This window comes from Macrobrachium nipponense, chromosome 7 (assembly GCF_015104395.2).
Source record: "Macrobrachium nipponense isolate FS-2020 chromosome 7, ASM1510439v2, whole genome shotgun sequence".
NCBI lineage: Eukaryota > Metazoa > Arthropoda > Malacostraca > Decapoda > Palaemonidae > Macrobrachium > Macrobrachium nipponense.
The window spans coordinates 93687976-93705697 of record NC_061109.1 but is presented as its reverse complement, the minus strand read 5'-3'; the positions used below and the strand labels follow the sequence as shown (position 1 = coordinate 93705697).

Below are 17722 nucleotides of genomic sequence, written 5' to 3'. Positions count from 1 at the left end.
AGTAAGAAGGTGATGAGGATGCAACAACTACTAGTACTGTTACTACTATAATTGCTCGTTAACACAAGAGCTAAAAAAGCTTCTAAAGGATAGTTACTTTTCTGACTTCCCCAACTAGGAAGAAAGATATACATTTCCTCAATCAAACTCTAACACTTATTTGTATTAATGAATAAATATAAGTAATTCCCTTTCATGAAAGTATAAGTAATTCCCTTTCGGGAAAGTGCAAGAGTGTCTACCGAAAACTTCGGTAGTTACACGTCACTAATCTTCGAAATTTTCGAAGTTAATTTTATAAAACAAAAAAATTAACAAAAGCGTATGCCGAACCAAAGATCCATTACTTCCCTGTAAAAGTTAGCCCAGACGATCGATGGCGATGAAACACAAAAATCCATCAGGAGGAACTGCAAACGTTGTTTACATTCCAAGCGACAGAAAAAATATGAATTAGAAAACGGGTATGGTTCCTATTCCCGCCACCCAGCGGCGGGGGGGTAGATCACTTGACCTACCTGCCGCGTGTGCCGCGAACTTCGAATTTCTGTCAGGAAGACAGAGTAATAGCTATGTATATATCTGACAGGTAAGTTGAATGTATAAAACTAAATTTTTAAAATTTCATTTTGATGAAACTACTTTATTACTTTTAACATTATATCATTATCTGTATGCTTCAAAGCCAGCTAAACAAGTAAAAACAGTAATTTGGCTTGGCTTATGATTATATGACAAGCTCTCTTACATCATAATTCTTAGCGACTTCCAATGAAAATCTACTTTATTATTGAGCGCTAGCTTGTTAAAAAAACATTTTTTCAAACAATCATAATCTCTTACTGATCTTGTAGAAACACCAACTCCTGGCTTATCCCAGACCTTTGATAATAGATTTTATAAAAGACACCCGGAGTTTTTGCACTAATACTACGTACTAGATATACCTACAACTTAACTATAATACGTATGATTATAGTGCTTCATTACCTGCAGGAGGAGAATTCTGTTTTTGCGAATGGCAGTGAGACCAAGGAAACTGGCTAATGACCCACCCAGCCAAACATACTCCCATACCAGAGGCTGAAATAAATTTAGAATAAATTGGCTATTAAAATAAATCACATATTTTTCCTTTATAGGGTGCATAAAAGATGTAAAATAGAGAACTATTGTATTTAATAGGTTTTGTTCTATTTAACAACTTGGGACCTGTGGCAGTGGTCCAAAACACACCTAAGGTAAAATACACTTACCATTTAATGTGCTTTGGATTTTGTTTCTTTAATACTTGTTAAAAATTACTCAGTATGATATCATGCTGGTTTGGGGCTCAATTAGAAAGCTGGTTATTTATGTAAAACTGTTTAAAAATTAATAAAATATAAAAATATGGCACTGAAGTTGACCAAGAGCAATGTCTTAAATACTTTTTAAAATAGCATTAGAAGCAAAAGTATGATACATCTGCCTTTACAATGATATAAGTTACATTAATAATTATGCCTGTTATGTGTTATGGTATATATACAAAAATAAGGAAAAATGATATTGTTATAATACAATAAAGTTTCATACATACTTACCTGGCAGATATATACTTAGCTAAGACTCCGTCGTCCCCGACAGAAATTCAAATTTCGCGCCACTCGCTACCGGTAGGTCAGGTGATCTACCTGCCTGCCCTGGGCGGCAGGACTAGGAACCATTCCCGTTTTCTATCATATTTTCTCTCTTCCACCTGTCTCCTGCGGGGAGGCTGGGTGGGCCATTAATCGTATATATCTGCCAGGTAAGTATGTATGAAACTTTATTGTATTATAACAATATCATTTTCATACAATGAACTTACCTGTCAGATATATACTTAGCTGATTGGCACCCTTTGGTGGAGGGTAAGAGACAGCTAATATGGAATAGACAGGTAAACAACATATGTTGTAGGTATAAAAGAAAAAACCTTGGTTCCTACCTGATAGGTGGTAGACTTCGTGGGTGTAGCCCGGTAGTCTGCATCACCTCAAGACTTTAGCGAGATATGTGATCTATGGCTAAGAGTTCTTGTGGGTCTGCCGATGGGTATATGAACCGCTTACTCGGCAGAGCCTGAAAGGACTTTGTCAATGGGTACTGGACCACCTCTATGACAACACACCTTATGAAGGAGCACAACCAATCCCGACCACCTGATCCTAACCACCATGTTAGTATATAGAATTGTTCTGAGTTATCCCCGAACTCATTACAAACAACCCATAACTCGAAACTCAAAACGCATTCATACAAAAATTCTCAAAAAAAAATTTTAATACTCCTCTAAAAGATATCACAAGAGTTCCTTACTGAACAACAGTGACTGGCCGCCAGTGCAGCACCGAGCCCTCTTTGTCAGCAGAAATCTAGAACATATCTAGTAGAAGGTATGTACAAAGTTAAGGATTGGAGTTTGCTCCCGTACCCAGTATCGTATCCGCCGATACGAAAGGCCCCAGAGAAAAACATTTCTCGTATGTCACGCGAACGTCTTTAAGATAGTGAGATGCAAATACCGAATTGCACCTCCAATATGTCGTATCAATGATTTTCTTTAGCGACATATTCTTCTGAAAAGAGAGAGACGTCGCCACTGCTCTAACTTCATGAGCTTTTACTCTTAAAAGCGGAAAAGAGTCGTCAGGACAGAACTTGTGAGCATCTGTAATGACGCTCCTTATGAAGAAAGCTAATGCGTTCTTAGACATGATTCTTGTGGGGTCCTTAATCGAACACCAAAGACTTTGTCTAGAGCCTCCCATTTGTTTCTTCCTTTGTAAGTAGAACTTCAAGGCTCTTACAGGGCAAAGAGACCTTTCTGTTTCTCTACCTACTAGACTCGATAAGCCTTTAATCTCGAATCTCTTGGGCCAGGGATTCGAGGGGTTTTCATTTTTCGCTAGAAAAAGTGTTCTAAACGAGCAGAAAGCCGAGTCTCTGTTAAAGCCGACTTCATCTTCAAGGGCGTGAAGTTCACCAACTCTTTTGGCTGTCGCCAAAGATAGGAGAAACAAGCATTTCCTCGTTAAATCTCTAAACGAAGCTAAATGAGGAGGCTCGAATCTGTCAGACGAAAGGAACTTGAGAACTACATCCAGGTTCCAGCTGGGAGTAGTTAGTTCCTTAGATTTTGTCGTTTCAAACGATCTAATCAAGTCGTGCAGATCTTTATTATCAGCAATCTCTAGGCCTCTGTTTCTGAAGACTGCCGAAAGCATGCTCCTGTATCCTTTGATAGTCGATACAGATAAGTGAGAGACCTCTCTCAGGAACAAAAGGAAATCAGCGATTTCGGTTATAGAGGTACTGGAGGAGGACAACTTCTTAGACTTCACCACCTTCTAAAAACCTCCCACTTAGACTGATAGACTCGTCTAGTGGAAGCTCTGCAGGCTCTAGCGATAGCGCTTGCAGCTTCGCGAGAAAATCCCCTCGCTCTGACAAGTCTTTCGATAGTCGAAAGGCAGTCAGCGCGAGAGCGGGGAGGTTTTGATGAAACCTCTCGAAGTGTGGCTGTCTGAGAAGATCCATCCTTCCTGGAAGGGATCTTGGGAAGTCTACTGTCCACTCCAGCACCTCTGCAAACCAATCTTGTGCTAGCCAAAACGGGGCTATCAGGGTCATTCTTGTCCCGTTGGACGCTACAAACTTTCTCAACACTTGCCCCAGGATTTTGAAAGGGGGAAAAGCGTACACGTCTACATGAGACCAGTCTAGCAGGAAGGCGTCGACCACGAAAGCTCTTGGGTCTTCCACCACTGAGCAAAAGACTTCCAGCCTTTTGGAAAGGAATGTGGCAAACAGATCTACATGAGGAGTGCCCCAAAGATCCCAAAGACTCTGACACACCTCTGAATGAAGGGTCCATTCTGTGTGAAGGACCTGGCTTCTCCTGCTCAGTCTGTCCGCCCTGACGTTTCTCGTACCCTGAACAAATCTTGTCAGGAGGGAGATGTTCCTCTGGGAGGTCCAAAGTAGCAGATCTCTTGCTATTTCGTATAGGAACAAGGAGTGTGTTCCTCCTTGCTTCCGAATGTAGGACAGGGCGGTAGTGTTGTCCACATTCACTTGGACCACACTGTTTGCCACAAAAGGTTCGAAGAACTTTAGAGCCAAGTGAACTGCTAGAAGTTCTTTGCAATTTATGTGCCAGGACACCTGTGCTGCCTTCCAGGTGCCTGACACTTCTCTCGGTCCTAGTGTTGCTCCCCAACCCTTCTCCGATGCGTCTGAATATAATACTCGGCTTGGGTTCGGAACTTCCAGAGAAATTCCCTTGTTCTCTTTTAGAGGGGACAACCACCATTGCAGGTGTGGTTTCATCTCCATTGGAAGGAGAAAACTGTCGGAGAGAAGTCCCGTCTTCCAATTCCATGATCTCCTTAGGAAAAACTGAAGAGGACAAAGATGCAGTCTTCCTAGAGGAAAGAACTGTTCGAGCGAGGAAAGGGTCCCTAGAAGGCTTAACCATTCCCTCGCCGAAGTTCGTTCTTTCCCTAAGAAGAGAGAGACTTTCTCCAAGCCTCTCACGATTCTCTCTTGCGAAGGAAATACTCGAAAACCCCGAGAATCCATCTGAATCCCCAGATAGACCAAGTTCTGTCTGGGGATCAGTTGTGACTTCTCGAGGTTCACGAGTAGTCCCAACGCCTTTATCAGGTCTAGGGTCAAAGAAAGGTCCTCCAAACACTGTCTCTCTGTTCTGGCCCTGATGAGCCAATCGTCCAGATATAGAGAGATGTTGACGCCTTTGAGGTGAAGAAACCTCGCCACATTCTTCATCAGGTTTGTGAAGACCTGAGGAGCTGTGGACAGGCCGAAACACAAGGCCCTGAACTGAAAGATCCTTCCCCCCGTCATGAAACGGAGGTACTTCTTCCAAGAAGGGTGAATCGGGACATGAAAATAAGCGTCCTGGAGATCCAGCGACACCATCCAATCTCCTTGACGTAAAGCCGCAAGGACTGAGGCCGAAGTCTCCATAGAGAACTTCTCCTTTAGAACGAACTTGTTCAGAGCGCTGACATCTAGTACTGGTCTCCAGCCCCCCGAGGCTTTCGCAACCAGAAAAAGCCGATTGTAAAACCCCGGAGAGTTTTGCTCCAGAACTAATTCTATAGCTCGTTTGTCCCACATTTGATTCACCATCAGACGAAGAGTATCCCTCAGTACAGGGTCCCTGTATCTGGCTGACAGTTCCCGCGGAATAGTCGTTAGGGGAGGACTGTCCTGGAAGGGGATAAGATATCCCTTCCTGATTATGGACATCGAAGAGGCGTCCGAGTTTATGAATGTCCAGGCGTCTGCAAATTCGAGAAGCCTGGCACCCACTGGTGTTTGGAGGTTGTCTGTCTTCACTTCCCTTTCTTAAAGGGACGGAAAGAAGCTTTACCTCTCCTCTCAGGACCTCTTCTCTTAGAGGGAGCTCTGGAGGGAGGGCCTCCTCGAAAGGGCTGAACCGTAGAAGTCGGTCCTTTCTTGTCAACCGCAACTAGGGGTCTCTTCTTCCTTGCAGTTTGAAGGAGAAGATCCTGAGTCGCCTTCTCAGTCAGTGAGCGAGAAATGTCCTTCACTAACTGAGAAGGAAACAAGAAGTCTGACATGGGAGCGAAAACCAGGGCTGCTCTCTGTGAGGGAGAAACCGCCTTGGTTAAGAAGGCACTAAAAATACTCCTCTTCTTCAAGGAGTACCGCTCCAAAGAGAGAGGAGATTTCTCCCGATCCGTCTTGTACTGCCTTATCAATACATGACAGAATACTAAGAATGACTTCGGGGTCTAGACCTTCCGAGTCATGAGCCTTCTTAGACATCACCCCAAGGGACCAGTCTAGGAAATTAAACACTTCCAAAATATGGAAGAGGCCCTTGAGGAGATGGTCAGTCTCAGAAATCGCCCAAGTCACGAGCTCCATTCAAAGCGTGTCTCCGCGATGAATCAACCAAGGTTGAAAAGTCTGCTTCAGCCGCCGCTGGGAGAGAAAGGCCCATGTTCTCCCCAGTTCGGTACCAGAAAAGAAACTCTTTTACCAGAAAGTATGGCTGGAGGCATACAGAAGGTGGTTCTGCCCAGATCCTTCTTCGACAACATCCATTTGTCAAGAGACTGTAGAGCTCTCTTCATAGAGATCGTAGGTCTCATCTTCAACACCGACGAAGACTTCGGTACGATCGCACTCGAAAACAGTGATCGAGGCGAAGGAGGAGCCGCAGGAGTCAACGAATCTCCATACTCCTGCAAAAGAAGGTCCGTCAGAACTCTATAGTTAGAGAAGCCTTCTCTACCGTTAACCTCGTCTTCCGAATCTACTTCCCCACCGTGCGGAGAATCGGCTTGAAAAACGAGAGGATCTTCACCAAGTTCTCTCTCTACTGGCGACAAACTCCTACTAGGAGAGGGACTCATATAGTGAACAGATTCTCTCTCAAGTCTAATAGTAGTCTCGCGTCTGCTTGACTTCTCACGCCTGGAAAGTCTTCGCGCTTGGGCGGGCGCCGCGCGAATTGGCTGGCGCCTCGCGCTTGGCTGGCTGCCTTCGCGCTTGTTGGCTTTGGAGCTTCTTCGCTTGGCTGGCAGTCTTAGCGCCTTTTTGGCTACGCCTCTTGGCAGCTCGGCTGGCGTCTGCGCCTTGGACTGACCTCCTCGCTGGCTGGCTGGGTTGGCCCCCTCGTCCCCCTCCTCGCCCTTGGCTGACTCCTCGCGCCTGGCTGGCGTCTCGCCCTTGCTGATCCTCGCGCCTGGCTGCGCCTCGGCTGTCTGAATCCTCGCGCCTGGCTGGCGCCTCGCGCTTGGCTGATTCCTCGCGCCTGGCTGGCGCCTCGCGCCTGGCTGACGCCTCGCGCCTGAGCGTATCCTTATCTAGAGCAACTCGCTCGGATAGCTCCTGACGCTTGAAAGAATCTTCGCGCCTGGAAGACGTCCCACGCTTGTAAGGCTCTTCATGCCTGGAGGACGCTTCACATCTGGCAGGCGAAAGAAGACGAGACTTCTTAATAGGAAGTCTAGCGTCCTTCTTGCGAGGGGGATCCCTCGAAAGAACTCCAACCAAAGAGGCTAACTGCTCTTGTACTGCTAGCAATATCCTCTTGGAAGCCACACCAGCGTCCTCTTCAATAGAAGAAGCAGGAGAACTCGAAGGAGTGCGATCCTCAACTACCGATCGAGGAGGCGTCGAGACCAGCTTAGCCTTCTTGATAGAAGAGGGGGCTTCCTCCGAGAAGCGCTCCGGGCTCGAGTCAAACGCGCGTTCTTTCCAGTGCCTTTTCAGTGGCCTAGAAAGATCAGAGTCCTTCCACCCTCGTTTAGGTGAAGGAGAACCGGACGACGAGAAACAATCTCGTAGGACGCTTCTGTTAAAGCGGTCCTGAGCAGACTGTAGCGAAACAGAACCTGCTGAAGGGACGCCTGACCGTTGGGGATTCCCCACAACCTCCGTACGACTTTCGACTTTCCTTCTCCTCTGGGTATGTGAGTTTGGAAGAGGTCTAGGCCTGGGAGCATCGCAGGGACGGTCAGACGCCCCCCTCCACAACACTGGGAACACTCACTTCACTAAGTAATTCACTATCACTTCCCTTACCTTGCATGGCCGCCATTTTTGTCTTCATTTTACGAAGAGTAGCCTTCAGATTGGCGATTTCAGAAGCCGAATCCGAATGCAAAGCCTGTGAGGGTTCAGATACATAGGGAGAATCAAAATCATTAATAATAGGAGAGTTAGACTCAGAAAAAGGCTCAATAGGCCTTGTACTCACACCCTTTTGTGCAGCCCGTCTAATTCTATCCCTCTCTAACTTCTTCAAGTAAGAAGTTAGAGTCTTCCATTCATTAGCATTCAACTTTTCACACTCAATACAGGTGTTAGCTAAAGAACAGTCAAACCCCCTACACTTACGACATACAGTGTGAGGATCAACCGAAGCCTTCGGTATCCTCACCTTGCAGCCTACATTCACACATACTCTCACACTAACACTTGAATCAGACATTCTATCAGAAAAATCAAAAGCAAGTCCAAATCCAGTCCACAGTAGCGAATGCCAAAACAACGATCCAGTACGTCACCAAGAAATCCAATATAGATGATCAAAAAAGTCTTGAAAAGCGAATTCCAGTCAGGAGGTAGTAACAACAATGTTGATACCACCGGCGACAGAGAAAATATGATAGAAAACGGGAATGGTTCCTAGTCCTGCCGCCCAGGGCAGGCAGGTAGATCACCTGACCTACCGGTAGCGAGTGGCGCGAAATTTGAATTTCTGTCGGGGACGATGGAGTCTTAGCTAAGTATATATCTGACAGGTAAGTTCATTGTATGAAAAGACATTTTCTATGATCCTCACTTTAGAACAGGTTTGGTGGTAATTTCCTTTGAATAACATTTAACTTTGAGGAGACAAGGTTAAAATATCTCTAACACCCAGTAGACATCATCTCAATACTACCCAATGTCAAAAAATTTATGGTCATTTAAAAAAAATTCTCCATAGAATCTCAAGGGATGAAATACAGGCATCTCCAGGTTACATTGGCTCAGCTTATGGAACTTTTCAAATATTTTCATCACAAAATCTGTTCTGGGTTACAGTGGATATTCTGCGGTTAAGTGGTTTGTCTTACAGCGACAGAATATTTGTAAATTTTTGGAGGAAATTCCACAAGATCATGGAGGCACACCTCACTAAAGCAAGGTAAATCAACTGGGAAGTTTTCAAGACAACCAAAGGATTGGTCTTTTGAAATTTAATTTGTCTTGGTCTTTTGCAATTTCTTAAGTTTTATTTATAACCTTGGCACAAATATACTGAAACAAGCTCAACCCCACTTCTTTTAACGTATTTTGGGCTGCCATACAAAAGGAGATTCTCCTACTTTTACACAAAACTCTCCTCACTTCAACATCATGAGCTAGAGAGTTTACCAGATTTATTCACGTCCTGAAAGCTAGCAACCAAAATAAAGTACAATACAATAGAGCTAAATACTTTATCAGCATAATTAAACAATTATCAAGTATAAAGAGAAATGCCTTAATACATTAGCTATACAGAAAAATAACTTCATAAAAAAAAAAGAAATCTTTCAAATATTACTTACTTCTGGAACTTCTAATTCTTCTATTTCCAAAACAAATATATCAAGTCGATCGAGAATATGTGGTACCATCTTCACCACCATAAGCAGAGCCAACAGAAGATGCGCAAAAACACATTTTCTCAGACGGCCTTTATTCAGTGCACTGGAAAAAAAAAAAACCCAAAAAATGGAAGTAGTTTTTCAAACATTTAGAATAATGCTTAACTTCCAAGATAAAGGTTTAAGTGTATAGTATGAAAATGTAGCCAGTGTGCAAAAAATATATATAAAACTTTTCCCATAATAAATATCTATGTGAACTTTAAACAATGAAAGAACAATGTATTAATATGAAAACAAATGATTGATATCAACTATACCAAACCAAAACACACAATTACACATTAAACAAAGATAATTACTGAGGGAAATTTCCACACCTCAAGTCTTGAACACCCATGCTGAACCAAGACATCCACATATCTAACTCCATTGGGTCAAGTTAGTGGGAAGTCTTAAACTATTTGACTTTACAAGATCTTAGAACTGTAGCCTGTCAACACTTTGATCCAGCAATGAATACCATGCCTTAAAACCTGCCATAAATGCAAAACCACCATTCTTTAGCATCAAAGCATCTATTTATTATTACTGTACCTCATATTTGTATCTCTTACATATTTGCATTACAACTGATATATCCATGAATTTAATTTAATGTTAACAACAAAGACCTATCTGCCTTTCTAAGGCATCCATGCATTTCATTTTTATAGCATAAAGTAAACTTCTCCTTAATTCAAAATGTTAAAACCTCAAGTAAGTTCACTGGAAAGCCCATCTACCCAAAAAGGCAAAGCAAAGATATTGGAAACAAAACAATATGCAAATAATAATTTCAAAGTTACCAAAACAATCTTACATATTATGGAACCTAAGTGATGGGTTACAATAAATTTTGTTTTTCAACTAAAATATAAATACGTAGGTATTCCTATAATATTCCCAGACTTCTCATTTTTTGTCCAGTCATGAATAAACCCAGTTACATTTTCATTACAATAAAACTAGTCCCTGGGTCTTGTGAAACTTTGAAAACAACCACAACGAAAAGGTTTCAATGGATTCCTTCCATGCATTGTAGCATACTGTATTTAGGGAAAAAGGGAACACCCACTGAACACTACACACCTCAAGGAGGAGTAGCCCTGCCTCTTGCCCCTTTCATAATAAAAACAGCATTATGTCTCTATGATATAGCATGGCATAAAAGGTAAGGGTGGTCCATGCATCATAGAAATATGCTATATGATTATGTATGCCAATCCTGAGAAGTTATAGCTTATTCTGAGTCAAGCTAATTACTTAGATAGCATATGGTACTAGCATAAAAAGGACAAGGGCAAAGCCTCTCCATCACTTACACTTCACTTAATTTCCTGCTTGGAGGCCATCTGTAATGACCAAACAAAATTAGCATAAAATGAAAATAACTAAAATTAATCTTCATGAAACCATCCATAAACTTTATTAATTTCACTGTAAGCCCATGTACTGTAAAATGAAAAAGCACCCTCATAAACACTATATGTCAAAAATATATAAAATAAATTTCACTTATTCAGTTATGGAAATAACATAAATTGTACAGCAATAGTTATGGCAAGATTCAACAAAGAAAAATACTGGAAAAATATACAAACATAACTGTAGCTTACTTTTAAGTTACACAATTCAAACTACAAATTCCAAATACAATAAACAGTTTGGACTACCAACCAATAAAAATGATTATTTCTTATAAAGATATTCTGGTATCTGATATCCGAAACCTTTTAAAATGAATCATTTTTCAAATCTTATGAAGTGAACAGTATTATGATGCAACACAAGTTCAAGTGGGTAAAAACAAACGGACAAGACATTATAAGTACTTCATTTATTTGAGCAGGTAACTCTCTAAAGGTAAGCAATTAAATTAAAAATGTAACTAAAAGGAAAATTTTCAACAATGTAACAGATCAAAACAATACTAGTGAAAGCCAGCACTTTCAATTATCTCCTTTTCAGTCACCTTATGGATGGATGGCTGACCAGCCCCCTAAACATTTGCCACCAAGCAACATGACCTTGAAAGTAAGTCAAGCATACTTTAATTCTGAACAATTGGATGTTCAGCATGCTCAATGCCAGCCTCTTAGGTTATTCTCACAGCCTGTGAGTTTTCCTTTATATCACTATCACTTGAATAGGGCACCTTTTCATGTTAACTGCTTAAGTTAACAGGAAGTAAGTTCTTGACATCTGGTGGACTGTATGTATTTGCATTTGCTAAACCAATATTCTTTCTGCCTTCTCCCATCTTTCCTAATGTTAAATGTTTAAGTGATATTTTGAAGGTGGAATAGGATGACAACATGAATTTTATTATCAGACTTCCATTTGGTTTTTTCAGTAGGCCAAGCTTAATTTCATTTAACAAAATGACTGAAACTTTAATGTATGAGAAAAAAATCTTCCTTTTTTCATTTTACACCTCTTCCATGATATCACATTACCACTAACTTTCTAACTGCAAGGAATAATGTTGTGCTATTTTCACAATGAAGCATCAAAAAATGCCTAAAAAGATAAGCAGTACATGGGTATTAAAAATAACTCTGCAGTAATTTCTGTAAGCTGTAAGAAATTTCTGGATAGAATAGAACAGAACAGAATGGAATATATAAACTTAGGCCTAAGGTCAAGCGCTAGGATCTACGAGATCATTTGGCAATGAAAAGGAAATTGACAGTAAAAGATTTGAAAGGTGTAACAGGAGGAAAACTTCGCAGTTACACTCTGAATCAGTTAAGAGAGGGTGAAAAGTATGACAGAAGAAAGCAAATACGAGATGAAGTACAGTACAGTAAAAAGGAATGAAAGGAAACGGGTTACAGCGAGTAGCAAATGGGATGCTGTAAAGAACTGGAGGTAATGTCTAGAGTACACTGCATGAGGTGCACTGATGGCACTAGCACCCTAAAGGGAAGAATTTCCTGAAGAACGGTTGCATTTAGAATCTAGTCCAATGATAGCAACTGCCACAAAGGCTTCTAATTGTCAAAGGACCACAGACTGGTCAGTGGGAAGTGGAAACAGCTGATAGAAAGGAAATAAAAGGCAGCAGAAAAGTATCCTGCAGACATCAAGGAAGGGTTACAGTGAAAGGGAAGATGATTAAGTCAGGATGCCCAAAAGCCAACTGAAGAGAAGAAGGAAAACAGAAGAAAGGCCAAAAAGCAGGTGGGAGGGAATAAGAATCTCAAATAAGCTGTGAGGAAAGAACAAAAAAAAAAGCTGTGGGAAAAAAAAGAGAATATTTGAGATAAAGTGGATGAGCACCTGGGAAAGATGAAAAAGGGGCACAACAACAAATTTTTAATTAATTTGTATTTTTCACAGATAACAAATCTGAGGTCTTAACAGTAGGATCAATCTTTTGGCATCACTTGGAAACCAGTTTAAAACAATAAAAAAAAACTGCTAATGCAAGGAACTTGTGGCATCTGGTAACCCATACGGAGTCGAGATGGAAGAGAGTCAGAGACCATGCTTGAATCCAATGACACATCAGTCTTCCTTCCAACCCAGGATGAATCATAAGAGGTGTGGGTAAAGGTGGGCAGCCAATGTTAAGACCTCAGGTTTGTTAGCTATGAAAAATACAAATTAGTTTACAATTTGGCATTTGTTCATATGCAGAACAAACCAGTTAGGATAGACTCACACTTGGAGAGAGGTATGAGAATCCTGAACCGACTAAGAGGTTCAGCACACCTGATCATTCTTCTTAGAGATGAGAATTCTAAAGAGGAGGAGGACCTGAGCCTTTCAGATGTTAGATACAGGCAGTCCCCCGTTATCTGCGAGGGTTCCCTTCTTGGCGGGGTGCTAAGTGAAAACCGCCACTAACTGACACTCGATGGTTTATGGTGCCAAGTTTCGGTTAATGGCATCGATAACACCTCTTTTAGCTGTGTTATGGTTAACTGAAACTTGGCCCATTATGGCACCATAAATCACCGCTTTCATGGCGCTAGACAAGCGATATAAAACCAGATCACCATTAACCGGGAACTGCCTGTATGTGGATACTTAACACTCAGTCCACTGGGTTTAAATACAATGAAACATGTCCAGATTCATTGCATATATGGAAATAAAAAAGTAGTGTTTGTTCAAGTAACAATGTTAGTCACAAGAAACGGGTTTGTTACCAATCCTCACTCCCCTTGCTGGAGAGAGGAGTTGAAGCTACTGAGAAGCAGATTTTTATGTAGTATGGAACATAAGAAGTGCTCTAACAGTATGGCTGCAATGCTCACTTGCAACAAGCAAGTTCCAGCTTATGATATGTCTGTTCTTCAAATTACCCACAAGCATGAAGAAAGGAGAAATGGAAATGAAAAAACCAGACATCTAACTCATTCCATACTACACAAAATCATATTAGGCAAGATACAAACTGTCCTGCCAGGGTCACTGGATAAGTTACACTTGATGAATAGCCACCACTGGACCCAAGGATAGTATCCAAAGATCTGTGGGAAACATCCTTCAGGTAGAAAAAAGTGAAAGTGGTTTGACACAGTCAGGAACCAGCATTCAAAATCCTATACTACATAGATATGTTCTTCTTAAATGCCAGGGAAGAACCTATTCCTCTGGTGTCATGCGCTTCTGCATGCAACGAACTGGTAGCAGAGCTTGACGGGGAGGAGTAGGCTTGCCTAATGACCTCATGCAATTAAACGAAAGGTTATTCTAGGATACCTCTTTCTTGACCTGGCTTGTGTTAAAGTCTACAACACCTAAGCTCTAAGTGATGAGTACTTTCAGGTAACAAAGCAGTGCTTTGATGGGTCTCAGCAGAAACTCTTGAAGGTTGCTGATAAACTCAACACTAAGGAATGGAAAAGAAGGCAAATCTGTCATCATGAATTGTGGGAATCTGGGTCTTAGCCACAAATTCTGGGGCAAATTCAAAAGCTACAGCAGACTCCAACCCCTTGCGAGTTTACGTCATAAGCCTGACCATGGAAGTCTCCAACCCTTCCAAGAAACCAAAGTCAGAAGGATACGTTTCCAAAGTCATTTTCCTGTAAGACGATTGATGCATGGGCTCGAAAGAGCTTGAGCGAGTACTCAATACCACAGTAAAGTCCTTCGTAGAAGGACTGCGTTTCCTAGGTGAACAAGATCGCTCACAGCTCTTGAACAACAGAGAATTCCCAGGGCGAAGTGATGTCCACATCCTTCAGATGAACTAAACAATCCAGTATAAACTGAAAACAATCCAGAAAATCATCTACTGAACAGAAACTTTGAGTGGAGAGAAATCTTTTTGATGACAGCAATCACAGTAGCAGATAGCTCATCTTGTATGCAGCTGACAAAGATCCTTTGAAGTAGCCTTACATCACAGTTGCTGCTCTGCAATAGAGATCTCTCACTCGAAAGAGATACTGGATTGACTCCAGACATGAAGAGATAAAGATCCTACTGACTGTTAGTATTTCTCCACACAAGATTGGTGGAGAAGGTTGTATTAAAGGTGGAACTTCTCTCGCAACTCAGCTTGGCGCCACAAAGCGTTACTAGGGTCATCTTAAGACTTTGGAACCCATTGCTCTGTTCAGGACAAGATGGAACAGACAGAATGGAGGAAATGTGGAACCTTCCAGCTTGTTCAAAGCATGTAGAAGAGAATCCTCCACCCAAGCAAACAGATCTGGGACCATGAAGAGTAGACTTCTAGCTTCCTGTTGAACCGTGTAGTAAAGAGGTCTAACACAGGTCTTCTCCAAGTAGACAGAGGAGACAATAGGATAATCCAAGGGGATGTCCTATGATAATATGCTCTAAGTAGAAAAGTTCTAAATATCCTTCTGCATGCAAAAGAATTGCACTGTAGACAGAGGATACGTCCTCGTGCTGCCAAAGGAATGTGCATTTCCAACAGAGGAGACATTCCATGAGGTGATCCCCTATGCTGTCATAAGTTCAGTATGCTACTCAACTGAGATGTCCCATGATGATAGGACCTGATTTAAAATAACGAAGAAGGATATGTATGGGCATAACAGATGGACGGATAGAGAACATAACACCTGAAGAAGTTGAAAGATCCCTCAGGAATTGAAAAATCCCAAAACCATCAGGAATAACAAACATCTATAAAAATCAGCTGGAAATCCTGCTATGCAAGAGCTTACCAAAATATACATATAAGTATACCAGTTTTTAAAGGGCCTTATCCAGAAGTTTCAACCTGTGTCCTTCCATCCATTTCTTTTCCATGTTCTCTACACAAGCCATTTCCAATTATGGTGATAATGACATTTGTAATTTTATAACAGATTTGTAAAACAGTGAACGTATTGTGTGCAAGAACCTTGCCTTTGGAGCTAGCTTGGCCATAGATATCATTCAATATATTTGGAGAACCAACATCATTTATAACATTTATAAACTTCAACTATTTTATGCGTTACATTTAATGAAAAGTATCCTTCATACAATAGAGCAACTTTTCATAAATTTAGTGTGCTGTACTACTGCTGCTGCTGCTTTTACCACGAGCATTGGAAGTATTCCATCATGATGTGGAGCCCCTATTATCTCTTACAAGTGGAAACCCAGAAAGGTGTCTGAAGGTTGGTGTCTTAGAAGTAATTTAAGCCATTGATCATTATGATATTCTTTACTAAGAGGAAGTATTTGCAAAATTCAAGTGGGTAGGAGGAAGATTGATAGGTTTATTGATGTATAACGTGGTTTGAGAATGTAAGATGGATACAATGCTTTACAAAACCTTGTTCATTTGTACTGTTTGCAATAGCCAAAGACTAGGATTTACATTTTGTTATTTTCCCTCTCAGTGCTGACCCACCTTATAGGTACCAGAACTTGGCCTTTGGTCTAAATTTTATACTCTTCCATTTCCTTTACAGATCTTAGAAATCCATAGGATGAAAGGGCCCTGTGCCAAAGTTTTGTTTATGTTGAACTTTACTAGGAGAGATCCAGGGAATCCTATCTTACCTGTCGTAGATGGGGAAATGGTTTGTGAATGAAATGAATGAATAAAATATAAAATATAGACCAAAGGCCAAGCACTGGGATCTATAAGGTCATTCAGTGCTGAAAGGGAGATTGACACTTTGTTGGTAGCAGGTACAAAAAAATATGTATTTTCAACATTATTTCATTATATCTACACATTCAACACTTATGTTTCAGCCGATTCATGTTACTGCACCCAAGTGGCTGTGTCACGCAGACCATGCCTATCCGTTGATATCAGTGGATGTGTTTTAGCAACAGTAACACTTTCTTACTTCTTAATCTTTTTTCAGCATCAAGGAGTAAAACTAATAAAAAAATTATATTTCTGAAAGTAAAATGTATTTTTCCCTAACCATACAAACCTTCTGTCCTTTACTTAGGATAGATTGCAGCTCAGCTGAAACTACCAGCTAATACATTCTTTTATATACCAGGGTAGTTAACTACTTGGCCGGTGGTTACCTGCCCGGCTCACTGAGTCATCACTTTGATTACAGCCATGACTTTGATGATGACCCCTGAATCAAGGGGATGGGTGTTTGGCGGGGCCATATAAGTATAGGACTCCAGGTTTGTATGGTTAGGGAAAAATACATTTTACTTTCAAAAATGTCATTTGTTCCTACAACGTATGCAAACCTTCCATCATTTACTTAGGAGACTCATCCTGGGGTAGGGATGGAAGTCCTGTCTCGCTGGCTGAGAATGGCACCCAGGATGCCAGGACCCGGGCTTATAGCACGGGGTCGTGGATCCTTCACTTAATGAGCCATGGTAAATGAGACCTGATGGCTGACGACCTGGGTATCAAAGGCGTGAGCGTAGAACGCTCTATGGCAACAAAAACCAGGCTATATAATCATAACAGGTTTGTTGGGGTGCAGCACACTCCCCCTCAGAAAGGAGTGTGGAGACTGACATCTGTGTGTCTACATAATAACCACTAGTCGGACATGGAATGCTTACCAGCATCGAAATCGGTGCCAGAGAACGGGTTTCGATGCTGTGGCCCCAAGTAAGGGGGAAAGGTGAAAAGAATATAGGGCAGTCAAACTCTCCCATTCACCCCCAGCCTGATACGGAACCTCGACCCTTGATTCGATACTTCCGACCTCTGAGGGTAACGGAGACAGCTAAACCACTTGCTGAGCAGCTACCACAGCACCGAGGTCAGTTGTGTTGAGGTAGCTGTGGGTAAAGTCTCTAAGGTAGAACCTGGTGACGCTGGAAGGGCGCGACCATGTGCCAGTTTCCATCACCTGGGTAAAAGAGGTTCTTCTTGAAGGCAAGAGATATGCTCATTCCACGCAAATTGTGAGCCTTCACTCGAATGGTGCCAGCAAGTGGAGAAGAGGGAGGGGAGAGGGTACGGCAAATCACCTCTTGAATACAATGTGAAATGGTATTCCTCTTAACCCTCTTCTTTGACAGGCCAGTACTTATAGAGAGATGTTGTAAGGTGGGTCGAGTAGAGCTGGTTCGTTGGAGATAGTGCCTTAATGCTC

At 41.7% G+C, this 17722-nt stretch overlaps 1 protein-coding gene across 2 annotated transcripts in view; it reads right to left on the bottom strand.

Moving 5' to 3' along the window:
- LOC135217507 (protein jagunal-like) overlaps positions 1-17722 on the bottom strand; it is an 88539-nt gene that overhangs the window by 32276 nt on the left and 38541 nt on the right. The window contains exons 3-5 of one of the 2 annotated variants that reach the window (XM_064253462.1): positions 10532-10561; positions 9129-9270; positions 991-1083 (exon numbers count right to left, since the gene is read on the bottom strand). In XM_064253462.1, the coding sequence (XP_064109532.1) occupies positions 991-1083; positions 9129-9270; positions 10532-10561 (265 nt within the window). The remainder of the gene's footprint in view (positions 1-990; positions 1084-9128; positions 9271-10531; positions 10562-17722) is intronic. The other variant, XM_064253463.1, reaches the window with a different exon arrangement.